The 27,925-nt window shown below is 42.5% G+C and overlaps 1 protein-coding gene and 1 long non-coding RNA gene across 2 annotated transcripts in view; one reads left to right on the top strand and one right to left on the bottom strand.

Moving 5' to 3' along the window:
- The window catches only part of LOC120304321, a 75,696-nt gene that overhangs the window by 11,826 nt on the left and 35,945 nt on the right, over positions 1 to 27,925 (top strand). Inside the window, exons 4-5 of the long non-coding RNA XR_005555699.1 lie at positions 388 to 594; positions 671 to 887. This is a non-coding gene — a long non-coding RNA (uncharacterized LOC120304321). The remainder of the gene's footprint in view (positions 1 to 387; positions 595 to 670; positions 888 to 27,925) is intronic.
- On the bottom strand, positions 113 to 18,477 carry KISS1R (KISS1 receptor). Its single transcript, XM_039334735.1, has 5 exons — positions 16,440 to 18,477; positions 15,816 to 15,940; positions 10,046 to 10,181; positions 3,756 to 3,994; positions 113 to 542 (listed from the first exon to the last, which is right to left on the bottom strand). The coding sequence occupies exons 1-5, from the start codon at positions 16,672 to 16,674 to the stop codon at positions 177 to 179; spliced, it is 1,101 nt and encodes a 366-aa protein (XP_039190669.1). The 5' UTR covers positions 16,675 to 18,477; the 3' UTR covers positions 113 to 176.

Here is a 27,925-nt window from a genome sequence, read left to right as displayed (position 1 = left end):
TACGAGTCAGTTGCCAAGTGTCTGAATTTTAATCACATGATCTTGGGGATGCTGCAATGGTTATAAGTGTGAAAAATGGTCATAAGTCACTTTTTTTCAGTGCCGTTGTAACTTCGAATGTTCACTAAACAAATGGTTGTAAGTCAAGGGCTACCTGTATAGGAAAGACACTTATTTTAGACCTGCATTCCTGATGAGACAAACTGCATCTCGGTGTTGAGATGGGCTTGGGCAGTGATGTTGCGATCACCCACCCTCTTCTTGAAGGCCAGTGGGAAAACTTTCTTGAAGGCCTTCCGAAAATTAGTGCCCATGAAGGCATAGACAATGGGGTTGAGGGAAGAATTGGCATAGGACATGCAGTGAGCCCAAATCTTCACCTTATAGGTATAATAATTGTACTGAAAGCTGGAGTCAAAGGCTTGGAAGAGGATCAGAAGCTGCACCGGACCCCAGCAGATGGTGAAAAGAGCAATGATGATGGCCACCATACGAGAGATCTTGGCTCGCAAAGCTTCAGAGAATTCTGACAGCTGCTGTACCTATATTGGGGCACAGAAAGGAGGGAGAAGAGGTGACCCAAGGAAAAGGAAGGTAGAGAGATAGTATGGTGTCATTAAAATATTACACTGAAATGCCCAGGTTTAAGTCTCCTCTTTTTGTTTTTCAGTCGCTAAATCGTGTCCAACTCCCTGCAACCCCATGGACACAGCATGCCAGGTGTCCCATCCTCCACTGCCTCCCAAAGTCTGCCCAAACCTGTCAGACCTGTCCCAGCTTGGGCATTTAGGAAAGAAAGACCTTCGACTCCATTCGTAACAACAGGTGTACTTTTACTAAAGCCAAGTGGTTACAGTGTAAGAAAAGCCGGATCTGAAACTTCCCAGGTAAACCAAATAATTTTCCCTTCTCCCTTGATTATCTTGCTATTGTCCAATGAAGTTCAAATTAGTTATTTTGGTAACAGTTCTGCAGTTAGCACCTCTTCGGTGGGTGTTCGCATGCTTTCCCATGCCTGTGTCCTTGAATCTTTCAACTGTTGTCTCAGGTTAGCACTTCTGGTTCCTGTCATCTCCCCTCCCAGTATCCTTCATTCCTCCTCCTCACAGTGTATGCCACTGCCGTCAAAGCGAAGTAGTGCTGAAATGGTGTGATGGCTGATCTGACATGTCCACCATATCAGTGACATTATCTAACCCAGCGGTTCGTAACCTATGGGTCGCGACCCCATTTGGGGTCGATCGACCATTTCACGGGGGTCACCAAGCAAGGCTATCCGCCATTTTTTTCCCTTTTCCGGCGGGTGCCTTCCCTCCCTTGGGCTGGGCCAGCTGGTGGCCCAGCCGGTGGTCGGCCTGCTCCATCTCTGCCGCTTGCCAGCTACGCCTCGGCCAGTGCAGGGGGCGGCACCATGCATGTGCGGTGCTCCCGGGCAGGGAAAGTCCTCGACTTACAACCAGTTTAGTCCTCGATTTACGACTAGTTTAATCCTTGACTTACGACTGGTTGGGGGTTGCGGCATTAAAAAGGTTGAGGACCACTGATCTAACCATCTCAACCTCTGCTGTCTCCTTCTCTTTTTGCCTTCAATCCCGGTCTTTTCCAATGAGTCCTCTCTTCTCATTTGGTGGCTGAAGTATTTGAGTTTTAGTTTCAGTATCTGTCCTTCCAAAGAACAGTCAGGGTTGATTTCCTTCAGGATGGACTGGTTTGATCTCCTTGCAATCCAAGAGATTCTGAAGAGTCTTCTCCAGCACCACAGTTCGAAAGCATCAATTCTTAAGTGCCCAAACTTCCTTACAGTCCAACTTCACAGCCATAAATTGCTACTGGAAGTCTTCTTTTAGCCATGCTTCTTCCAATGTTGGAAGAAGATTATGATTCTGCCATGTTTTCTTTTACGGAATATGATATTCCGTTAGTGATATTCTAACATAAAATATGGATCAGAACCAATCTGCTCTACTCAGGACTGAAAAAGTCCCAACTGGTAAGAATTTAGGAGACTGTTTCTGTAAACAGCCAGCTGCATGTTTCTCTGTTATCAGCAAAGAGACATGCCTCTTTAACAATTCATAGGAAGGATGTTAGAAAGAAAATAGGAAAATCTTCACCATAATATGTATGAGACCGTACTGTTCTGAATGGAAAATAGTTTGGTTATTGGGAATCTAGTAACCCGTCCTTTTCATCTCCGTAAATCTTTCTAAAGAGAACTTAATGAGAATTTTGCTTGGAAAAAGAATCACTTTCAATTTGGGGCAGCTGCCAAAGAGTGAAAAGGTCTATGATTCGGATTCACTAGGTCAGTGTTTCCCAAACTTGACAATTTTAAGGCATGAGGACTTCAACTCCCAGAATTCTACAGCCAGCAACGCTGGCTGTGGAATTCTGGGAGTTGAAGTCCTCATGCCTTAAAATTGTCAAGTTTGGGAAACACTGCACTAGGTCAACCACCCAGTCCTTGTAAACAGGTGCACTATTGGGTCATGTATTTCAGAAAGTCAGAAACGTTTTGTAAGAGTCGACTCAAGAATAGAGGAAGCGTGAAAATGGCCTTGCAGCCAGCTCAGAGTGCTGAGAGTGCTAGCAGAGTGCTAATGACCAGATTGCTGCAAGGAATATAAATCCTTCTATTTCCCCATCATTCAGTCAGAACTGAAGAAGCTTCTTGGATGAGAAGGGAAACATCTTCAAGGAAAAACAGAAAGTCCAGTGGCCTCTTGAAAAACCATCTTTGAACGGATGACTTAGAACTTCCATAGACATCCAGCTCAAACTTAATGAGTAAAAGCTGAATTACAGCAAAGAGATACATATTTGTAGTACAGTACAAAGTTTTTTTGTTTGAAAGCAACTGTGTCTGTTGTTTGTGAGACTCGTTATAGTTGTGCCTAAAGGTTTGACAGGCCATTTTGTTATCTGGACCTGATTTTACACGCTTCCCCTATTCTTGAGTCGACTCTTACAAAACTTAATAATAATAATATAATAATAATAGTAAAGTTGGAAGGGACCTTGGAGGTCATCTAGTCCAACCCCCTGCTCAGGCAGGAAACCCTACACCATTTTGGACAAATGGCTGTCCAGTCTTTTCTTAAAAACTTCCAGTGTTGGAGCACTTAAAACACTTCCAGTGTTTTCTGACTTTCTGAAATACATGACCCAATGGTACACCTGTTCACAAGAATTAGGTGGTTGACATAGTGAATCCGAATAATAGATCTTTTCAGTCTTTGGCAGCTGCCCAAAATTGAAACGAGGAGGACTCACCTTGGTTTCGTCTCTCTGGAGTTAAAACTTTGGAGTGTGCAGGTAGCCCTTGACTTATGACCTTAATGGAGCCTGTCCATTAGGGTCATAAATTGTGAGAGGCATAAAGTGAATCCACTATTTGCTATGGGCTGTTTTTGCCAAAACAAGGAAATAAATGGCAAATGTCTGTAAATGTAGGCTGATTGCCAAGCCCCCAACATGCTGTCATGTAACCCTGGGGGAAGGGAGGCAGCCACTGGAACTTTGGAACTGATTGTAAGTACTTTTCGGAGGTCCGTCGGAACTTTGAACAGTCACTAAGTGATCCATTGTAAGTTGAGGACTACCTGTACCGCACCACTGTTGCCTTTGTATCTCGCTAACCTTATTATTAGCCACTTTCTCTTCCATCTCTGCCCAGGAGTTGCTTTGATTTTTTTTTTTTAAATATTTCATCTCACCTCCAGTTTATCCCGGGTACAACATACAGCTTATAATACCTGGGCATGGTTATCAGCTGGCGCCACAGTGGGGTGTCCCATCTGGTAAAGCATGGCACTATAGCAGACGAGGATGGTCAATAAAGGGAGGAGGTAAACCGCTAAAAAGTTGTACAGGATAAAGGCTCTTTCGTAGTAGATGGAGGGGAAGGACTCGCTGCAGAATGTCTGCGGACCAAACCAATAGCCTTCTACCAGCTGGTTGTAAATCAGCACCGGGATGGAGACAAGGAAGGAACCTGTGAAGAAAAAGGCCCAGGAAATTAAGGCTGGCAACTCTACCACACCTCCTGTTGTGGAGGCCTTTATTTGTCCATTTGTTGCTAGAGGCAGACCTTGACTGAGCAACCATTCCTCTAGGGACCGTTCAGAATTACAACGGCATTGTCAACGCTGCAAATATTGTATATTCTTGCTTTTGACAATATGCAGAATTGTCTGGTAATTATGGGGTTAATACAGAGCAGAAGGGGGGTTGGGGGTAAACCCCCCCCAAAGAAAGAGGAAGAAAACATTTGACCTTCACACTAATTGGATAATGTGAGATATGACAGCTAATTTTAGGGAGGGAACATGCTGATAATTTAACTGCTCAGAGGAAGAGAACTTAGATCCTAGCATCCCTCCGTTGTCCCTGTGCCGACATTTTGTAACAATAAAAGACTTTTAGGAAAATAATGCCTGGAAGTTCTTTGAAATGTTTCATTAGCCGGAACCATAACAACATGCTAGGATCTAAAAAAGTGACTTATGACGATTTTTTCACACTTATAACCATTGTAGCATCTCCGTGGTCACATGACCAAAATTCAGGTGCTTGTCAGTTGGTTCATATTTATGACGGTTGCAGCGTCTGGGTTCATGTGATCCCCTTTTTTTGCAACCTTCTGACAAGTAAAGTCAATGAGGAAGCCAGTTTCAGTTGACAGCCGTGTTACTAACTTAACAATTGCAGTGATTTCACTTAGCAAGTGCAGCAAGAAAACTCGTAAAATGGGGCAAAAATTCACTTAACAACTGTCACAGTTAGCATCAGGAGTTTTGGGCTCAATTGTGGTCATAAGTCGAGGATTACCTGTACACCTCCTTCCAAGGCCTCTAGCAGTGGGGGTGCAAAATAAAAGTGCAGTATTGGCGCAGTATGCTTGCTTATGACCATTCAAAGTTACGATGGACCTTCCCAGGGGTATTTACAACTCGGTACTGACGTTCTGATGGCTGCCCCTCCATGGTCACATCAAAATACTTCAGATGCTCAGTTATGGCCATTTGCAGCATCCTGTGATCAAATGATTATGTTTTACCTTTTTTTGTTGCTGTTGTTGCCAAAAACAGCATGGGTTTTGGCAAAACTGACCCATAATGAACAATTAGTTCACTTAATGACCATGTTACTTGCTTAACAACCACTGTAAAAAAAAAGATTGAAAAATCAGGTCAGTTATGACCATCATGACTTAGCGATCCTAATGGGCAGGCTCCATTACAGTTGTAAATTGAGGATTGCTTGTACCAAGAAAAATTAACCCATTTCATTCATTCAGAAATTTGTATAACCATCTATCTAACACAGTGGTTCTCAACCTTTCTAATGCCGCGACCCCATAATACAGTTCCCCATGTTGTGGTGACCCCCAACCACTTATACATCACCGGGTGCCAGGGGCGTGGCCAAAGAAAAGGGGGGAAAAATGGCGGACAGCCTTGTTTGGCGACCCCCGTGAAATGGTCATTCGACCCCAAATGGGGTCCCGACCCATAGGTTGAGAACCACTGATCTAACAAAAGGAATGCTAATGGAAGATCTGTAACTCAAGTTACATTTTGGAGTCCTTGATGACCTCTGAGCTTGGTTGTTTGCACTGCAGATGTCACCTAGTCTGGTAATAACACATCTGCAAGCAAACAACCAAGCTCAGAGAGCACAAAAGGAATTTTGGGCAGTGAATGCATCTGGAATCACATGGTTTCAGGAATGTCTCTGACATTCCTTTACGGTGATGCTATCAGATATTCTTAGAGCTGTGCAACAGCTTGGAATTCAATTTCCAAGTTGCTATTGCTTATAAATTCCTGGGGAAAAAGATAAGCTGCCATAAGAGATTACAGAGATATGCCAAGTTGGCACTCCTGTGTGCTCCAAAGCATCTTTTGTTGAGTCCAACTCAGGCCCAACCCCTACAGCGATCCATGGGTTATCTACTACAATTGTATTAAGATTGGCAAGGGTTTGCTGCAATATATGGCTGTGAAAGTTGAACCATAAGAAAGGCTGAGCGCAAAAGAATTGAGGCCTTTGAACTATGGTGCTTGAGAAGACTCCTGCGAGCCTCCTGGACTGCAAGGTGATCAAACCAGTCAGTGCTAGAGGAGATCAACCCTGACTGCTCTTTAGAAGACCAGATCCTGAAGTTGAAACTCAAGTACTTTGGCCACCTAATGAGAAGGAAGGACTCACTGGAGAAGGGCCTAATGCTGGAAAGATTGAGGGCAACAGAAGAAGGGGACGACAGAGAATGAGGTGGCTGGATGGAGTCACTGAAGCAGTAGGCATGAGCTTAAATGGACTCCAGAAGATGGTAGAGGACAGGAAGGCCCGGAGAAACGTTGTCCATGGGGTCGCGATGGGTCGGACACGACTTCGCAACTAACAACAACGCAAGGTTACAGTGATTGATGGCGCCACCTCCTGCTGAAACAAAATTTTACATTTAATTTATATTTCAAATAGAAATAACAATAGCATGTGGACTTATATATCACTCCATAGTGCTTTATAGTACTCTTTATAGCATCAGCACATTGCCTCCAATAATCTGGGTCCTCATTTTACCGACCTCAGAAAGATGGAAGGCTGAGTAGCATTGATACCTCCATAAGGTTTGGCACCCTAGCCAGTGCTTACTAGGCCCTAACTAAAACTGGCCCTGGATATGTGTGTGACATCACAACAAACCTACAAAAAGAACAGGAGACCTCCATGGTCCTTCCAACTCTATTATAATGTCACTGTTACTGATTGTGTTGTAATGGCACAATGCTGATTTGCTGATTTAGCCCCTGCCATTCAGGACCTCACAGCTTACAAGATAATAATAATAATAATGATAAAGTTGGAAGGGGCCTTGAAGGTTATCTAGTCCAACCCCCTGCTCAGGCAGGAAACCCTATACCATTTTGGACAAATGGCTGTCCAGTTTCTTCTTAAAAACGTCCGATGTTGGAGCATTCACCGCTTCTGGAGGCAGGTTGTTCCACTGGTTAATTGTTCTAACTGTCAAGAAGTTTCTCCTTAGTTCTAGGTTGCTTCTCTCTTTGGTTAGTTTGGTTAGATGCGAAAAATGAGTTAAATAGTTCTGCTTTCTCCCTGTTGCTTGTCACCTTCTTGCCATTTTCACCCACTAATGGACCAATTGTTCCCTTCACTTTTTTCTTGTTTTTTACATGTTGAAAGAAGCTTTTTTTGTTATTTTTGACTTTGGTTGCAAGCCTTAGTTCATTTTGAGCCTTAGCTTTCCTCACTTCGTCTTTGCAGGCTTGGGCTATTTGCTGATATTCTGACTTAGTTATGTTCCCCTCTTTCCACTTTCTATACTTGTCCTTTTTATCTTTCAATTGATCAGAGAGTTCTTTATGCAGCCATGCTGGTTTCTTTTGAGAGGTGTTATTTTTCCTCTTTGTTGGTATTGTGCTTGACGTGGCCTTTATTATTTCACTTTTCAAAATTTCCCAAGCCTCTTGAGTTGTTTTCCCCTGGAGGATTCTCATCCATGGAATCCTTCCCAAACCCTCTCTACGTTTATTGAAATTAGCTCTCTAGTTTGACTGTGTTCTATTGCTTATGCTTCCATAATGTTGAATTCCAATATTGCATGATCACTTCCTCCCAAGGTTCCTATGGCTTCAACATCTTCTGTCATTTCATCTCTGTTGGTGAGAATTAGGTCCAAAATGGCTAATCCCCTAGTTCCCTTCTCTACTTTTTGGGAGACAAAGTTGTCTGCTAGGTTTGTCAGGAATCTGATGCTTTTCAACTGCCCAGCTTATCCTACAGACCTAGGATTTCCTGAGCAGTTGAAAAGCATTTTAATAATAATAATAATAATAATAATAACAACAACAACAACAGCAACAACAACAGCAACAATAACAACAACGTTGGAAGGGACCTTGGAGGTCATCTAGTCCAACCCCCTGCTCAAGTAGGAAACCCTATACCATTTCGGACAAATGGCTGTCCAGTCTCTTCTTAAAAACTTCCAGTGTTGGAGCATTCACCGCTTCTGGAGGAGGTTGTCCCACTGGTTAATTGTTCTAACTGTCAGGAAGTTTCTCCTTAGTTCTAGGTTGCTTCTCTCCTTGATTAGTTTCCACCCGTTGCTTCTTGTCCTGCCTTCAGGCGCCTTGGAGAATAGCTTGACTCCCTCTTCTTTGTGGCAGCCCCTGAGATATTGGAAGACTGCTATCATGTCCCCCTCGTCCTTCTCTTCATTAAACTAGACATACCCAATTCCAGCAGCCGTTCCTTATATGCTTTAGCCTCCAGTCCCCTATTAGCTTTTGGAAGCTGATAACAAACCATTTCGGTTCTGTCACCCAGGAAACTGCAGAAATATGCCCGTGAAGACATGGAGACGTTTGGCTCAAAGGAGACTTGTATCTGTTGAGCAGCCTAACGGATCTATTGCAGTGCTTCTCAATCTTGGCTAGTTTAATATGCATGGATTTCAACTCACCCCAGCCAGCATGGAGTCTTAATAGCAATAGCATTTTGACTTATATTCCACTTCATAGGGCTTTACAGCCTTCTCTAAGCAGACCCAACAATCTGGGTCCTCATTTTACCGACCTCGGAAGGATGGAAGGCTGAGTCAACCTTGAGCCGGTGAGAATCGAACTCCTGTCAGTAGGAATGTAGAGTTAACCTGAAATACTGCATTCTAACCACTGTGCCACCCCTGCTGTTGCCAAGGTTGAGAAACACTGACTTATAATAGGGCACTAAATTGCAAATTGATAAGATACAGAGACACCTAACCAAATCAGCATCCTGCAGAAAAGATTGCAGAGTTGAATGCTTCCCAGAATTAGGGTTATTGTGTTGATTTATGCCATTCATCCTTAGGTTTAAAATAAGGTATTTATTGCTTGCTTAAACTTAGCAGCTAAAACAATAATTGCTCAACACTGGAAAAACTTAGATCAGCGGTTCTCAACCTGTGGGTCGCGACCCCATTTGGGGTCGAATGACCATTTCACGGGGGTTGCCAAACAACGCAGTCCGCCATTTTCCCCCCTTTTCCTTAGCTGTGCTACTCCCGTTTATTCTATTGGCTTTTGAAAGCCAATAGAATAGACTCTCTTGAATAGAGTCTAGGAATTGTCCAGGCTGTCTCTGCCCTGCTGAGCCTGCCAAAAGTCCCATTCTGCAAACAGTGCTGCAAGTTGTCTGCAGCGAAGGCGAGCTGTCTGGAAATTTCCACCCCTCCCTGCTGAGCAACTACTAAAAATGTAAGTAAAAGAGGGCCAGGGGTGGGAGGTGGGAGGCCGGCGGGCACAGGGAGGGTTGCATGAGCCCGATGGGTGCCTTACCTCCCTTGGGCTGGGCCAGCTGTTGGCCCAGCCGGTAGTCGGCCTGTTCCGTCTCTGCCACTTGCCAGCTACACCTCGGCCGGCGCAGGGGGCGGCACCACGCATGCGCAGCGTTCCTGGGCAGGGAAAGTCCTTGACTTACAACCGGTTGGGTAGTCCTCGACTTACAATCGGTTGGGGGTCGCAGCATTAAAAAGGTTGAGAACCACTGCCTCAGATAATCCAACAAATGAGAATTGGATTAACAAGACTCCTTCAATTGCTATGTTAGAAGGGGTTGCATGTAAAGTTAGGATTAGGGTTGTCTGCAGGGAGCCGGACAAGAAAGTCAAGATGGTGACCACAACTACTCAGTCAAAGCCCCATCCCTTTTTCACATACACATCCACAAAGAAGGCAGGCTTCAATCACATGGTTGCAAATACTACCTTGATTTGCAAATTGTATAACGAAACCTTAAAGGCAAGAGACATAATTCTACCAGTTTTCAATTGGGAGGACTTTATGTATTACCTGAATGGTAGCAGACCTATCATTGGCAATAAGTATGACTCAAGGCAAACCTGAAGGTATTTATTAGGTTTTTCTCTAGTTTTTTTCTTTTTTTAGCAGATGTTTTTGCCCAGATATAAGACATTCAATAATTGGATCATGTTTGTGAACAATTCTAACTCAGCCTAGAGACTGCCTCTACTCACCAACCCAAATGCTGATGCTGACGGTTGCAGCAACTCGTGGCGTGCGCTGTCGCAAGGATCGAAGTGGAAAGACAGTCACATACCACCGGTCCACGCCCATGGCCGTCAGGGTGACACAGGTCGCCTGCACCGAGACCTATGGAGCCAAACCAAGGGATTTCTTTGCAATGCTTTCCATTATTTTGCTGACTTTACTTTGCTGACTTTCCTATCAACCTAAAACAGGTATAATTGTGGGAAGAGCTGGAGATTACTTGTAGGCATTCACTGTACACAAAGATAGTTCAAATTTCCCATGTATCTCAGGGTCCAAATGCGTCTTCTTTGCTTTTTGTATTGGGCATTCTATGGGCTGGTTCTGTGCAGCCCACGGTGACAGCTACACTGGCAGCGGCAGTGATGATGACTGTGGCAGCAGCCCCAGTAGTTCAACTCTCCACCACAGTCCCAGTTTCCCAGTGGGAAAATAAATTCCTACCTCTATCCTAAATGAATCTTAGCATGATCTGAAAGAACAGATTAACAGAGTTGAAAGGGACCTTGTAGGTCATCTAGTCCAACCCACTGCTCTGGCGGGAAATCCTATATACCATTTCAGACAAATGGTTGTCCAATCTCTTCTTAAAAAGTTGTTGGAGTGTTGGAGCACTCAAAATTTCTGGAGGCAAGTTGTTCCACTGATTAATTGTTCTGACTGTCAGGAAATTCCTCCTTAGTTCTAGTTTAGTTCTCTCCTTGATTAGTTTCCATCCATTGCTTCTTGTCCTGCCTTCAGGTGCTTTGGAGAATAGGTTGACCCCCCTCCACCTTTGTGGCAATCCCTGAGATATTGGAACACTGCTGCATCGAGTCCATGCCCTTTCCATGATAGTCCACAGAAAGCTATCATGATTATTTGTTTATTAAATGTATATTCTACCATCTCACTGTTGCAGTGAGTATGGATGGATTACAGAACGATAGCAAGGTTAAAAAAAGATAAGACAAGGAGTGCTCGACTTATGATGGTAAGAGAAACCAGAATTATATTTGTAAGATATTGTAGTCGTTAAGTGGATCACCAGGTGATCAGATCTGATTTTATGATACTTTAGCAGCAGTTGTTAAGCAAACCCAAAGGCCATTAAGTGAATGGAATGATCCTTAAGCAATAGCTGGTTTTAGCCAGCTATACCTGGTTTTGGCCAGAAACTGGAAGTAAAGATTGGAAACCACCAAAAAACACCAACAATTGGAGTCATCTTTATGGCAGGATGCTGCCATAAAGATGAGCCAGTTGCCAGGCACCCAAAAGGCAATCACGTGACTGTGGTGTGCCTATGTGTGACTGTCGTAACTTCAGAATCAAACTGTAAGTGATTTTTGTTGAAATTTTGTTGGAATTTTAAACAGTCACTAAGTGATCATCGTAAGTCGAGGACTACCTGTATAGAATGATTAAAATTAAGAAAATTAAATAGGAAACTGAAAACCAAGAAGACAGGCGACATGAGGGTGGGAATCTTCTGAGGTGAATCTTGGGGCTTTCTGAGCTTGGTTGTTTTCTTGCAGACATTTCATTACCCAAACTGGGTAACATCATCAGTGCTGGACATTTGGGTAATGAAACAAGAAAACAGCCAAGCTCAGAGAGCACTAAGGACCCCTCATTTCAACTCTGAGCTACAAGTATTCTCCTTTACTGGGGAGCTCCTCTCAACCCCATCAGCCACCCCCAACACAATGCACCCCTGTCTGGGCACCGAGCCAGCCAGCAGAGCCAGGTTTTAAAGCTCTTCCAGGAAACCAAGAATGTAGGAGATGATCTTATATCCAGCAGGATAATAGCAACAGCAATAACAATAGATTTAAACTAATATACTGCCCTAGAGTGCTTTCCAGCACTCTCTGGCTGGTTTACAATGTCAGCATTGTTTGCATTTTGCCTTCAACAATCTGGGTCCTCAGAATATTCCAGAGGGTGTGGGCCACAGCATGAACCCCACCAAGCCTGCAAGAAATACAGCATGAAGGGATAATTCTGTTATATCCCTTTCAAAGGCGTCCTGGGAAAGGGGGCACAAAAGAGTCAAGGTGGAGGATCATGACTCCACAGTCTCACCCTTTTAAACATGCATCACCTGTTCAGGAAAAGGCATGTCGATGTGTCTTCAGTCATAGCCATCAGCAATATTTTTATTCCTTGTGCCCCATTTTTTTGTATTGGGCATCATTAGAGCACTCGGTTATGCTCTAATGCAGAACTACAGCAAATCTGACAACTGACAGTGGAGGCTGCCCACTGCCATTCTGTTTGAGTAACTGTTCTCACCTTGATCATTACCGAAGACATTGCTTTCTACTACACTAGAAACTATTGATCTTTTTATCCCTCTGCTCTGATTGGTACAGCTTCCTCAGGGTACTAGAAAGAGGTGTTTCACATTAGAAACGTGTTATAACAAGTGTGAATTAATTATTTTTTGAGTGTAAAGTTAAAATATAAGCTCTTTTTCTAGATAGAAGCTAGAACAGCAACCAAACCTGAAGGAGAAAGAAAAGCATGCTTGGGAACAGGTTATTACTCTAGAAAGAGTGCAGAGAAGAGCAACAAAGATGATTAGGGGACTGGAGGCTAAAACATATAAGGAACGGTTGCTGGAATTGGGTATGTCTAGTTCAGGGCTTTTCAACCTTTTCACCCATTGTACCACTTTTAGGATATGGCAATATCCGAGTGCCACCAGTCGCCTAGCAAGGTGTCAAAAACTTGATGACCCCCCCCCAAAAAGGAAAAAAGTGATAAAGTACAGGTAGTCCTCGACTTACAACAGTTCGCTTAGTGACTGCTCGAAGTTACAATGGCACTGAAAAAAGTGCCCCCCAAGCCACAGCCAAGCAAGACAGCTGCCTGCCCGCCCGGCGGCGCTCTTCCTCCTGTCCAAGATTTCCATTGTTGTGAGCATTTCTGTTGAGGATTGGCAGCGGGGGTGGGGTGGGGGGTGTTTGGTTTTTATTCCCCCCGTCTGCTGGGTGGTTGCACCAGGTTTTGATCACTTCACATGACCCTGGGACACTGTGACCGTCATAAATATGAATCAGTTGCCAGGCATCTGAATGTAAATGCTGCAGCATTCCAGCTGATCGGCGCTTCTTCTGGGCTCAGCAGATGCACCAGGAACAGCGCCGAGCTCCAGCTGGAGCCTGGCGCTGATCCTGGTGCTTCTGCTGAGCCCTGACAGCCCTGCAGCTCCAGCCGTTTCTCGCTCAGGCTTGTGCGGTGCTACCACTGGTTCAGTTCATTTCCCTCCCCCACTACCAGTTTTCTAGGATGGTTGCGTACCACCTGCCAGGTGCCAATGTACCACAGGTGGTACCCATACCACTGGATGAAAAGCCCTGGTCTAGTTTAACGAAGAGAAGGACGAGGGGGGACATGATAGCAGTTTTCCAGTATCTCAGGGGCTGCCACAAAGAAGAAGGAGTCAAGCTATTTTCCAAAGTGCCTGAGGGCAGGACAAGAAGCAACAGATGGAAACTAATCAAGGAGAGAAGCAACCTAGAACTAAGGAGAAACTTCCTGACAGTGAGAACAGTTAATCAGTGGAACAACCTGCCTCCAGAAGCGGTGAATGCTCCAATACTGGAAGTTTTTAAGAAGAGACTGGACAGCCATTTGTCTGAAATGGTGTAGGGTTTCCTGCCTGAGCAGGGGTTGGACTAGATGACCTCCAAGGTCCCTTCCAACTTTATCATCATCATCATCATCATTATTATTATTCTTTCACACAGGGTTATTATTCCCTGGGCTTTCCATAGAAGCTTTGTGGGGAGAACATCTAAAACGCTTTTAGATAGTGCAGCAGAAAAAGCAAACTCCATTTACACCTACCGTATTTTCCGGCGTATAGGATGACTCAGCGTATAAGACGACCCCCGACTTCGGCGCCGATTTGAATGCTTTAGAAAGTCGTCTTATACGCCAGAAAATACGGTATTCACAAAAATGCAGAGATATTCATGCACATTGTTGTTGTTGATGTTAATTGTAAAGTCGTGTCTGACCCATCGCAACCCCATGGACCACGTTCCTCCAGGTCTTCCTGTCCTCTACCATCTTCTGGAGTCCATTTAAGTTCATGCCTACTGCTTCAGTGACTCCATCCAGCCATGCACATATTACTTAGTTACTAATGCAAAGAAAGATTTCATTCATACACATAGAAACAAATTGTATTGTATTGTAAATCTATACTCATATACACACAGCCCCATTAATTTAAACAGATATTTGTGTGCGTAATTTATTGTCAATCACTTGACCAATTTGCATACAAATTCACTCACAAATACACATTCATATAATACACGTAGTCCTTGACTTATAACTGTTTATTTTATGACCAAATTTACAACAGCCCTGAAAAAAGTAACTTGTGATCATTTTCATCCTTAATAGTGGCGGCATTCCCATGATTACGTCATCAATATTCAGGCTTAGCAATTGGCATGTATTTATGACAGTTTGGACTCTCCTGGGGTCATGGGATCACCATTCCCAGCTGGCTTCCAATAACCAAAGTCAATAGGGGAAGCCAGATTCACTTAATGACTGCATGATTCACCAAACAATTGGGATGATTGATTTAATAATGGTGACAAAAAAGGTCAAAAACTGGGGCAAACCTCACTTAACAACTGCCTTGCTCGGCAATGGAAATTTTGGGCTCAGTTGTGGACATAAGTCAAGGTCTAGCTCAGGGGTAGGCAACCTTGGCTCCTTTAGAACTCGTGGACTTCAACCATGCTGGCTCAGGAATTCTGGGAGTTGAAGTCCACAAATCATAACAGAACCAAGGTTGCCTATCCCTGGGACTCTAGCTATTTACCATTTGGTTTTTCTTATCTGCATACATTTCGTTCCTTACTTATACACCTCCATTCATCTTTTACTTGTCTTTTGCATGCACAGCATTCATTCACTAACATACAGGTAGTCCTCAACTGACATTTACAATTTGGACCGGAACTTCCATTGCTAAGCGATGCGGTTGTTAAGCAAGTCATCACATGACTGCACCCGATTTTTTTGACCTTTTTTGCTATGGTCGTTAAGCAAATCAAATGATTGTTAAGTGGATCTGCTTTCCCTCGTTGACTTTGCTTGTCAGGAAGATCGCATATAGCGATCATGTGATTCCCCAAAGTTACACCGGCACTGAAAAAAATGGCTTATGACCAGTTTTCACACAGAACTGTTACAGGATCCCCATAATCACGTGATTTACATTCAGGTGCTTGAGAAGCGGTTCATATTTATGACGGTTGCAGTGTCCCGAGGATCATGTGATCCCCTTTTGCAATCTTCTGACAAGCAAAGTCAATGAGGAAGCCAGATTCACTTAACAACCATGTTACTAACTTAACAACTGCAGTGATTCACTTAACAATTATAGCAAGAAAGATGGTAAAATGGGACAATATCCGCTTAGCAACATAAATTTGGGGCTCAATTGTGGTCGTATGTCAAGGACTACCTGTATATACTTACAGGCTACTTTCATTCACTATTTCCCATAACTATGCACAGAGCCAGAAATATAACACCATTATCCTTCACAAGAATCTTCCTCATGGATGCTATTTTGAAGATCCGATTTCAAAATGAGCCAGAGTTTTACATTTCTGAGCTGAGATGGTAAGAGACACCAGAATTCAGGTACGGCACTAAAAATCCCTGTAGAAAAAAAAAGATTGAACAGAGAAGTTTCCAAATTCAGACATTGCTCACCTGTTGGATGTAGTTGACAAATTTACATAGGAATTCTCCAAAGATCCAGCCTGGAAGCGGATACAGCATTGCAGTGAAGGGAACGCAACAAACCAGGAAAATGATGTCGGTGGTAGCCAGGTTGGCTGTTGAAGCAAGAGCAGAGGCTGCTGGTCTTTAAACAGTGATGAAATTTGCCTTTGTCTCTCCCTTTATCAAGCTGGCTTAGAACTAAGCATGCATTCAAAAGAAGATCAAAATACAATAAGAAGCTAATAAAAACCTGCAGGAAGTGGATATCTTAGGAATGTGTCGATTTCCGTAAGGGAATATTAAAGTGGAAAAAGTTAGCACCCTCACCCCAATCATCGCTTTAAGAAAATCTGCTTTTTTCTATTGCTCTTTTTCAGTAGTTTTTTTTTCCCACAAAGTAGAAAGCAAACCCCCAGGCTGTTTTTATTATCCTGAAATTCTCAATCCAGTTCCTCACTTCTCTGTACTCTTTTATATCTTTTATAGCTGGTAATCACCATACAACTTCATATTACATTGAATCTCTTTATCTCATTTAGTTCTTGGCCCCAGTTTAAAAGCATCACCTCCATTACAACCCTTTCCCATCTGAATGCCTCCAAATTGTCTTACCAATGTAGTAGTTGGTCACTGTCCTCATTGACTTGTGTCTGATGATGACGTAGATTACCAGAGAGTTGCCCAGTAGCCCAACCAACATCAGAATGGCAAAACAGAGTGGGACCAGCCAGGCATCCACCAAATATGGGGCAGTGGGTGGCTCCGAGCCATTAGCACACAACTCTGCAGCGCAGGCTGAATTGTTCAGAAAGAAGTTGAAGTCAGAGATGGATGCTCCCTCTACCATATTCCTCTTTATTTTCCCAGCTGAACCATGGACTTCTCAGCTTTATTTGTTCTCAGAATGGTTCATCTGCTTGCAAAAAGGGTGGTGATCTGCTCAATGGCAGCTAATTTCAGCACCTTGGACAGTTCCAGCTGGCGCAGAAGTTGCTCTAGAAGCGCATTTGCAAGAGCAGAGTTAGCAACAAAATGGATTGACTGAGCCTTTTGCCTCTCCAACTTTTTCAGAGCAAAATGTCCCAATTGTTGGGTAGATCCAGACACCAGAACCAAATTGCTTCTTTTTAGACTGAAGTTTCCTCTCCTTGAATGTTTGATATGCTTTGGGGGGAAAGCCTAAGGTAGATTATACTGGCTCAGGAATATCTTAGGAGACTTATGTCCTACCTACTAACTATCATCATTCTTCTGTGGTCAACGTATAGAATCCAAAATCCACACTGATCCTTTTCCAGAAACTTCACAACTTGCAGAGTACTGAAACAACTCAAAAAGAGTTGCAGCAGCTCAGTTTTTCAGAATTGCAGGCTGCTAGGTCATGCTCTCCCAAAGTGCGTGCTCCGAAGATCCTAAATATCTGCAGAAGGTCCAAAGCAAGGATATAAAAAACACATTTGTGCTCATCTACATCGAGGGATTCTGAGATTCTGGATTTCCATCTGGATGCACCTCTCCTCTAAGCTCCTGGATGATTGGCAAAATGGATCGATTTTGTCAAAAGCTTGTCTGATTCCAGATATCCTCCTAGTTGCACCAGGCATGAAACAGAGATGAACAAATCAAAATGGAACAATTGGAGATTCTTGTCTAAGTAGAAAGCTGATGGATTCCTTCCATGTCTTTATGCAATGGCACAACCTGGCTGGAGTGCCACCCTCTTTGTCAATGTCTTAAGAAGATCGACTTTGCTTCTAAGCAAGCTTTAAAGATGAGTTCTGGAGGCAGCAAGCTAGCCAGCAGATAAAAGAGGCGGGATCTAAAATGCAGGCGGTGTGGGAGAGAACGGAGATCCTGAATGAAAGATGGAATAGCTTTGTTTAAGGGTCAGCCGCTGCTATGGTAAACTGTGATATTATTCTGTGTATCTGTTTAGAACTTCCTTTTTCTTTCTCAGAGAAGTTGAAAGAGGTTTGATTGAATCCTGCCAACTAAATGTTTCTGCTGCATGTAAGTGCTGTAGAACTCTAAACAAGTCTTCCACTGATCCTTCAGTGCTTCTTTGTGTGCCTGCTTTGTGCATTTACCCCCCCCCCCATAGTCCATTTGTGGACTGCTGTTCACACTGCTTCTAAGAGGTGAAGAATTTAGCAAGGCACTCAGCTGTTGCTTAGATGGAGGTTTAGGGGATACAACATAACACTTTAAACCAGCACTTCTGCTTCTCACCCTGGCCAACTAGATGCTTTCAGAAAATCCATAAGTAGGAACAGAAGAAGAGTAGAATGCAGGTTAGTGAATTTTGGGAGTTGAACTCCACAGAGCTTAAATTTGCCAAGATTGAGATATACTCAGTGGTGGGATTCAGCTGGTTCGCACCATTTCAGCAGAACCAGTAGCTAATTTTTTTGTTGCCCAAGCCAAGACTTCCAGAAGTGGCATCCACACAGAGAACCGGTTGTTCACATATTTGAGCCCCACCACTGGATACACTGACTTAAGCTAAAATGATTCAACCTTGGGTTAACATCTGTCTTTATAAACAGAAGAAGCTAGATCAGTGGTTCTCAACCTTTTTAATGCCGCAACCCCTCCCCCCCAACCGGTCATAAGGCGACGACTACTCAACCGGTTGTAAGTCAAGGACTACATAACTGGTGCAGCACCGTTTGCAGAATGGGACTTTTGGCGGGCTCAGCAGGGCAGAGACAGCCTGGACAATCCTATTGGCTTTTGAAAGCCAATAGAATTAGACTCTATTCAAGAGAGTCTATTCTATTGGCTTTCAAAAGCCAATAGAATAAAAGGGAGTAGCACAGCTAAGGAAAAGGGGGGGAAAAATGGTGGACTGCGTTGTTTGGTGACCCCCGTGAAATGGTCGTTCGACCCCAAATGGAGTCCCGACCCACAGGTTGAGAACCACTGAGTTAGATCTTGCCACATAGGACCCACTGCTTCTTATAGTGATGAGCTAGCTAAATCTTCCATTGAGGCTTTCTAAGGCTTTTTTAAGCTGGCATGAGAGAGCCAGCTTAATGTAGAAACCAGGAGGCTGTGAGTTCTAGTTCTGCCTTGGGCCAATCACTCTCAGTCCTAGAAAAGAGGCAACGGTAAACCACTTTTCAAAAAAAAATTCTCAAGAAAACCTTGCCAAGACCTCTCCAGGCAGTCTTCAGGAATCAAAATCAACTTAAAGGAACAAACAAGCCATGAAGGCAGCAACTCACCCATTTCTTACTCTTAGCATGGTAGAATAGCATACACTTTTAATGAATGTTTGCGTGCAGAGAGGTTTTTCCATGGACCGGAGAGTGTGTGGTTTTGTGTGCTGCCTGCATCGCACAGGTGGAGCTTTGCTTGTTTGTGTGGACTGGTTGCTGGCATGCCACGGCCCGGTACTAGTCCATGGCCCAGGGGTTGGGGACCCCTGTATTAAACCATTTAAGTGTTGATGGATGTTTTCAAAGCCATCTATTCCCCATTGCTACCTCTTGTAGCAGTGGGTTCCATAAGCTATGCATGCATTCTACAGGAAGGCTAATTCATGACTTGGTATTTATTTATTTCATTGATTGGCTTACAGGATGCGGCAATAAGAAATTAATGATGAAAATGCAAGAAGATATAATCTAAAAGAAAGCACGGGTAAAATCAATAATAGATTAAAGACCCAAAACATCCCACCAGAGATCTAATCGAGAGCCTAGGACAGTGATGGCAAATCTTTTAGAGACTGAGTGCCCAAACTGCAACCCAAAACCCACTTATGTTTAGCCGGGTGCCGGGTGGGTGTGGCCCACTTGGCGGGTGCAGCTACAGTGGGCTTGGCAGACTGCGTGGGCATGGCCACTGGAAGGGTGTGGCTGCAGTAGTCATGGCAGATTGGGTGGGCATGGCCAGGGTGGGCATGGCCACCTTGATGTTGCTTATGGGGAGTGATACCTGTGGGAGCCGGGCAGAGTTGGGGGAGATCCAGGGGATTTCTGGTGGGTGGAATGGTGGGCTCCCCAATGGCGGCTCCAGGCTGGCTGGCCTTAGGCCAGTGATGGTGAGCTTTTAGAGACCACGTGTGCTGGGGTGATGGCGCGTGCCCACAGAGAGGGCTCTGCATGCCACCTCTGGCACGTGTGCCATAGGTTCACCACCACTGGCCTAGGAATAAAGACAGCTTTAAGGACTTACTTAAACAGGTCCGGTGCTGAGACAGAGAAGGACCATTTCCTGGGTCCCACCTGGTGGTGGTGTTTAATTGATGCATGCCGACTGTCAGATTGTAAGGGACAGGCAGAAACTACAGGAGATGATAAATAGGCTATTGTGTGACTAGGCTCTCTCAGAGAATGGGACATGGTAGGCTGAATGGATTCTGAGGATCTTTAGAGCTCTTAAGTGCTTTCTAAATGGATTGGCTTCAATATACCTAGCTAGAGATTTGAAACCTAACACATCTGGATGGCACCAGATAGAGGAGGCTGCTTGAAGAGATGGGGCTAAGATATTTGGTCTTTAGGGTCACTAAATTAATGGTTGTAAGTCGAGGACTACCTGTATTTTGATAGCTTTTTTATAGCTTTTCTACTTGCAATTTCTGGCAGTCTAATGGGAAGGGGGAGGGTGGCACCTAGAGCCAGTTTACCCATTCCTGTCCCACTGCAAATCTTTCTTTCTTGTTTATCATTTATTACTCATTTCTTTACATTCAAGTCATGCTCATCATCATAACTGGTTGCCTCAGAAACAGCCATTGATCATAAGCAGCTGCGCTCCGGAGTAGCATCTGCGGCCCTGCCCTGCTCAGTTTTTTCTCCAGAGACTCAGAGGGGGGTTTTCCTAATGGAAGACTTATCAGAGTACCGATCAGCATTCTTTATTCTCTTTTTAAAAAGAAACTGTAAAAAAATCACCGGCAAAGCTGCCACTAAAAGATTGTGGTTCGCCTCCAACCCTCCTGAAGTTCAAGTTTTGACACCTAGCAGTTACAACAGAGAAGCTTCATCTCCAAAGCACTTTTATTTATTTTTTTCCAGAAGTTTGACTTCTTTTTTTCCTGGACCAATGGGGACACTTGAAAGAAAGCCCTAATTAGAAGTCATTCTCTTTTCTTTATGGAACAACCAGACAGCAACGCTAAAGTACAATTCACTGTTCCTCTAACTCAGTGGTTCTCAACCTTTTTAATGCCGCGACCCCCAACCGGTCGTAAGTCGAGGACTACTCAACCGGTCGTAAGTCAAGGACTACTCAACTGGTGCAGCACCGTTTGCAGAATGGGACTTTTGGCGGGCTCAGCAGGGCAGAGACAGCCTGGACAATTCCTATTGGCTTTTGAAAGCCAATAGAATTAGACTCTATTCAAGAGAGTCTATTCTATTGGCTTTCAAAAGCCAATAGAATAAAAGGGAGTAGCACAGCTAAGGAAAAGGGGGAAAAAATGGTGGACTGCGTTGTTTGGCGACCCCCGTGAAATGTCGTTTGACCCCAAATGGGATCCTGACCCACAGGTTGAGAACCACTGCTCTAACTAGTAAAAACAGGCCTCTTCAAACTTGGCTCTTTTATGACTTCTGGACTTCAACTCCCAGAATTCCTCAGCCAGGCACGCTGGCTGAGAAATTCTGGGAGTTGAAGTCCACAAGTTATAAAAGGGCCAAGTTTGAAGACTCCTGAATAAAAAAAAATAAACTAAAAATAAAAATAAAAGCTGCTATTCCAACTACTGAGCCTTATTGTTCCTCAGTAACAAGGCCGCCAGCCTTGAAATAAGAGAAAAACATCTCTCAAGTGATTATGAAGCCATAATTATGGATTGATGTCATCTAATTGATTGTGGGTGCACAACAACAGCAGAATCCATAACTGGGTGATAATTGAACATTATATTCTTGTACATGATGCTTATGAAAGAAGTAGGGATGAGGTTTTTGAGGGTGGGGAAGTTAGGATGCGAGTGACTGACAGGCTCCCTAATTTAGGAAAGGGTGCAATTGCAGCAGCCGATGAAGTTGTGCAAAGGCCTTCCTAGTCACAGCTGCCCCCCTCCCCCCGCTCAGAGCAGAAGCTGCAAGTCCAGGAAGAACCCCAGATTGTGCAACACTCTTCAATGGGGAAATGCAACCCCATCCTTGGGTCAGAGAGAGAATATCCACAGATCTGGGCAATTCAGACACCCACATTCATTCAGTCTTGGTAGGATTCAGTCAGAGACGGTTCCTCTCCATCCAAACCCACACAACCTCCAGACCCTGGGATACAACTTAGCAGACTCGTTTGGCTGACCTGAGGTCAAAAGATATAATTGAGGATCATCAGCATACTGAATCCCACACCAGCAGATAAGCTAACCCAACAGTTTCATGTAGATGTTGAAAGGGGGGGGGGGAAGGAAACTTGTGAGTAAAGGGGTAAAGAACGATCTCTCCTCCTCCAATCAACACCAACTGAAGTCAGCCCTGGAGAAAAGAAGAGAACCACCTAGAAGAGAGAGGGGCTCCCCATCCGTAAGCCCTGCATTGTATATGTATATGTTCTTCAGTCTCTTTAAATAATGTTCCAACTTGATCTTCTTTCCTCTTTGTCTCTTCTAAGAAGCTCCTTCAACTTTCATAGCTGATGGGAAGTTTGAAAAAAAAAATTAATTGGCAGAATGATCAATTGCCTATGGATAAAAGGGGGAAAAGGTACATACACAAGAGAGATTGCTGCAAACAAAGGGTGTTAAAAGAGCCTGTATACTCACTGGAGAAGGGCCTAATGCTGGGAAAGATTGAGGGCAATAGAAGAAGGGGACGACAGAGAATGAGGTGGCTGGATGGAGTCACTGAAACAGTAGGCATGAGTTTAAATGGACTCCAGAAGATGGTAGAGGACAGGAAGGCCTGGAGGAACGTTGTCCATGGGGTCGCGATGGGTCGGACACAACTTCGCAATGAACAACAACAACAAATATATGAACAGAGAAAATTAATTGGAAAATTGTCACCAACAATCATTAAGATTTCAAGAGAAAATACAGAGCAATGTTAATGGAGATTAAAAACTGTGTTATAAGTGAATGATTGTTTTGTAAATGAATGAAAAGAACCAATCAAGGACCCTTCCACAAAGTGAATGGAATAAAAATGAAAATGACCAGTGTTCACAATCACAATGTTCCAGTGGGCAACTTAAGTAAAAAGGTAAAAGAAAAAGAAAATTTGATGTTCTGGCCAAACAACAAGAAAGCCCCAGTCTGCTACAAATTAGCCTCCATTGTCCCAAATCTCTATAAAAAAGAATGGAAAGTTCCAAGTTAATATTATAGATAAGAAGATTCTACAAAGAAAAATGTAATTTTAGACTATAACCTAAAATTTGAATAAAAGCAATTTTTAAACTTGTACTGAGAAATAAGAAATATGACACAACAAGGTGTTAGCATTACAGCTAGAGAATGCTGAAATCAGACCTAGAATAAATGTGTGCCTCTTTGTTTTATTTTTTTTATAAAAAGAGACAAGCATTGAAGCAGTTTCACCCTTATTTCAATTACCTGGATAGGTCCCAGATGTCTGGAGATTCCTAACTTTAATCGGAATTGCTGGGAGTTGAGCAGCATACCAATTTAATAAACTATTATTGTTGGTCATTTAGAGCAGGTTTGTCATTTTTGTCCACTTGTCGAGTCCTTTCCAAGGATTTGGGATAGATAGATAGATAGATAGATAGATAGATAGATAGATAGATAGATAGATAGATAGATAGATAGATATTATTGTATGAGGGTGTTAATGATACCATTTTGTAGTGGACTAACTAGGATTTTGTCAATGCCAATAGTGTTCAAATGATACTCCAGAGGTTTTGGGATTGCACCCAAGGCACCTATCACTGTTGGTAATATCTTTGCTTTCTTTTGCTACAGTTGTTCTATTTTGATTTGCAGCTGTTTTATTTTGTAATGTTTCTCCAGTTCTTTCTCATCTATTCTGTTATCTGTAGGCACTGCAACATCCATGATCCAGACATTTTTATCTTTTTTATCAACAATTATTAAGTTGATAACAAAGAGAAAAAAAGTGATAGTTCCATTTTATACTGCACTGATGAGGTCACACTTGGAATACTGCATCCAGTTCTGGTCACCACGATACAAAAATGACGTTGAGTCCTTAGAAAGAGTGCAGAGATAAGCAACAAAGATCATAAGAATTGGAGGCTAAATCATATGATGCATGATTGAGGGAACTAGGTATGTCTAATCTAATGAAGACAAGGACTAGGAATGATATGATAGCAATCTTCCATTACTTGAGGGATGTCACAGAGAAGAGGGGGACAATCTATTCTCCAGAGCACCTGAGGGCAGGAGAAGAAGCAATGGATGAAACCATATCAAAGAGAGATCCAGAGCCTAAGAATTATAGGCCGATATCATTATTAAATGTAGATTACAAGATTTTTACAAAAATTTTGGCAAATAGATTAATATAGGTTATGAAGGATTTGATTCACAGTGATCAATCAGGATTCATAACAGGGCGATACATGAAATATAATGTTAGACAAATTATTAACTTAATTGAGTATTTGGATAAGAACAATCAGATTCCTGCGACTTTTATATTTTTGGATGCTGAAAAAGCCTTTGATCAATTAGATTGGCAATTCTTATTCTCACTGGTAGAGAAAATGAATTTTGGGGATAATTTTTTACATGCACTTAAAGCTATATATCAGCAACAATCTGCTCAAATTGTTGTTAATGGGGGATTGACTGAGACTTTTAATATTGAAAAAGAGACAAGACAAGGATGCCCATTATCTCCATTGTTATTTGTTTTGACATTGGAGATTTTGTTGATCCAGATTCGAGAATCAACGGTAATCAAGGGCATAAAGATAAGAAAAAATGAGTATAAATTATGGGCTTTTGCGAATGATTTGGTTTTGATTTTGGAACAACCGATTAGAGCGGTTGATTGTCTATTAGAACTTATAATACAGTATGGAAAAGTTTCTGGTTTTAAAGTCAATAACCATAAGACTAAGATATTATCTAAGAATATGTTAGCCAATGAAAAGGAAAGTTTGGTTAAAGCCACAGGTTTTCAGATGGTGAAAAAGGTTAAATATCTGGGAGTATATTTAACTGTCTCAAATGGAAAATTGTATAAAAATAATTATGAATTACTATGGGCAAAAGTGCAAAAGGATTTAAATTACTGGAAAAAACTGCAATTGTCATTGTTGGGGAGAATTTCAGCTGTAAAAATGAATGTTCTACCAAAGTTTCTTGTTTCAGATGATACCTATTTTAAAAAAAGATGTAAATTTGGAGGAATGGCAGAAGGGTATCAATAAATTAATTTGGGCTGGGAAAAAACCAAGGGTTAAGTTTAAGGTTTTGCAAGATGCCTGAGAAAGAGGAGGACTTAAAGCATCTAACTTGAAATTATATTATGACGCAGCCGCCTTAACTTGGATAAGTGATTGGCTTAATTTAACAAATAAGGATATTCTTGTTCTTGAAGGGTGGGATTTAATGTATGGTTGGCATGCATATTTAATTTTTAATAAGAAAGTGGACCGGGCTTTCAAATCACATATTTTGAGGAGTGCCTTACTTCGAGTTTGGAAAAAGTATTATTATAGGTTAAACTATAAAATACCTATCTGGGGGATTCCTAGACATGCAATTGAGGGGATTTCTAAGGGGATGAATTTTGATAAAATTTCGTATAAAGAATTATTAACTTGGTCAGGTTCAGATTGGCATTTAAAATCTCTAGATGTATTAAGGCAAGAAAATATTCTACAGTCATGGTTTTAATATTTACAAATAGTGGACAGGTGGACTGTAGATAAAAAAGAAGGAATAACACTAGAAGATGGAAATCTGGTTATTCAGATTAAAGATCAGAGTCAGGTCCATATAAAAAGAATTTACAATGCTTTAATAGAATTAGACTCTGAAACAGAATTAGTTAAAGACTGTATGATTAAATGGGCGCAGAATATCCAGGATCCGATCCCATTGGACTTATGGGAGACAATTTGGATTAGAAATGTTAGATTTACACAAGCTCAAAATTTGAGGGAAAATTTTTATAAAATGTTTTACAGATGGCATTTAGATCCTAAAAAATTATCTTGTATGTATCCAAATGTTGGAGATGTGGTAATATGGATGCGACATATTTTCATGTTTGGTGGAATTGTAAAAAGCTAAAGGCTTTTTGGATTATGATTTGGTGGAACATTCAAAAGATTTTTAAAAGGAAGATAAAGTTCACCCCTCAATTATTCTTATTGGGTATCTTTGTGGATTTAAATGACAAAGAAACTACTTTAATGTTGAATTTATTAACTGCAGCAAGGTTATTAGTAGGCTCGTATTGGAAGAAGGACTCGTTGCCTACTTTAGAAGAATGGATATTTAAAGTTTCTAACTTTGCAGAAATGGCAAAAATTTCTGCTTATTTGAAAGATCATACACAAGAAAGATATATTATTGTATGGAGAAGATGGATAGATTATATTCAGAAAAAATATGGGACTATAAAGTTTCATTTATTTTATGAGTAAATTTTATAGTAACTTTCTTAATAATAACCCTGTATTCTGCTCTGGGAAGGGAGGGGGGAGGGGGGAGGGTGGGTGGCTGGGTGAGTGGGTGGGTAATGATAATATAGTCATGGTAAATGCTTGGGCATTTCCCCTATGCTGCGTTCATGTGTGTGAGAGGGATGAGAGGGGAGGAAGGAATAGGGAGGAAGTAGGATGGTTAGAGGAGAAGGGGAGGGGAAGAGAGTAGGAGGGGAGGAGAGAAAGAGGAGGGAAGTGGGGAAGGATTAGAGAGGGGGGACGCAGCCTGGAGGGAATGGGCAGGCGGTACCAATGGTTAGGAATTTAATTGTATTTTGTATGAATAAATGGAAAATAAAAACTTTTTTAATAAAAAAAAAGAGAGAGATCCAACCTAGAATTAAGGAGAAATTTCCTGACAATGAGAAGAATTAACCAGTGGAACAGCTCGCCTCCAGAAGTTGAGGGTGCTCTATCAATGCAGGTTTTCAAAAAGAGAGGCATTTTTTCCAGAATGGTATATAAGGTCTCCTGCTTCAGCAGGGACTGGACTAGAAGATTCCTTTCCAACCCTATTTTTCTATGTTCTACATTATTATGTTGTGGAGAATGATGGTTTAGTAGTCTCGTGCTTTTCCCAGCCTTGGTTCACAAACTTTGGGGTGGCTCTCACCTGCTCTTTATTGTAAATGCACCAACCTTTCTCAGCCATCAACAGGGGACAGGCTGCAATCTCTCCCTTTGTGTATGTGACGGAGAGTCCTCTCTACATGTGGCCATGTGTTCTGATTATCTGGGTAGCATGCTGGCAAGCAGGCTACATACATCAAATAGAAAAAAAAGGTAAAAAGAATGATATTTTGATAGACTGTTTACTAATGAAGGAGAAACGGATGGAGGAGTATGAAGACATTGGGTATGTCTAGTTTAACAAAGAGAAGGACCAGGGGGGACATGATAGCAATGTTCTAATGTCTCAGGGGCTGCCACAAAGAAGAGGGAATCAAGCTATTCTCCAAAGCGCCTGAAGGCAAGACAAAAAGCAACGGATGGAAACTAATCAAGGAGAGAAGCAACCTAGAACTAAGGAGAAACTTCCTGACAGTTAGAACAATTAACCAATGGAACAACCTGCCTCCAGAAGCGGTGAATGCTCCAACACTGGAAATTTTTAAGAAGAAACTGGACAGCCATTTGTCCGAAATGGTGTAGGGCAGTGATGGCGAACCTTTTAGAGACTATGCCCAAATTGCAACCCAAAACCCACTTATGCATCATGGAATGCCGGGTAGGTGTGGCCCATTGGCTGGCCGTGGCTACGGTAGTAACGGCAGATTGGGTGGGAGTAAAAAGTTCAATCAATCAATTCCAACTTTGCAAGATCTTTTTTTTCCCACGAGAAGTTGAAATTGACTGATTGAACTTTTTTTTTTTTGCACATGGTGGCAGAGGCCTAAAGCGAAAAGGTTTTATAAAACCCAGCTGAAGGCCTAGGACTGGGGCGATGGCGCACGTGCCCACAGAGAGGGCTTTGA

This window comes from Crotalus tigris, unplaced genomic scaffold (assembly GCF_016545835.1).
Source record: "Crotalus tigris isolate CLP2741 ecotype Arizona unplaced genomic scaffold, ASM1654583v1 scf7180000017633.3093840, whole genome shotgun sequence".
In the NCBI taxonomy this organism is placed as follows: Eukaryota; Metazoa; Chordata; class Lepidosauria; order Squamata; family Viperidae; genus Crotalus; species Crotalus tigris.
This window is presented reverse-complemented; position numbering and strand designations above follow the sequence as displayed.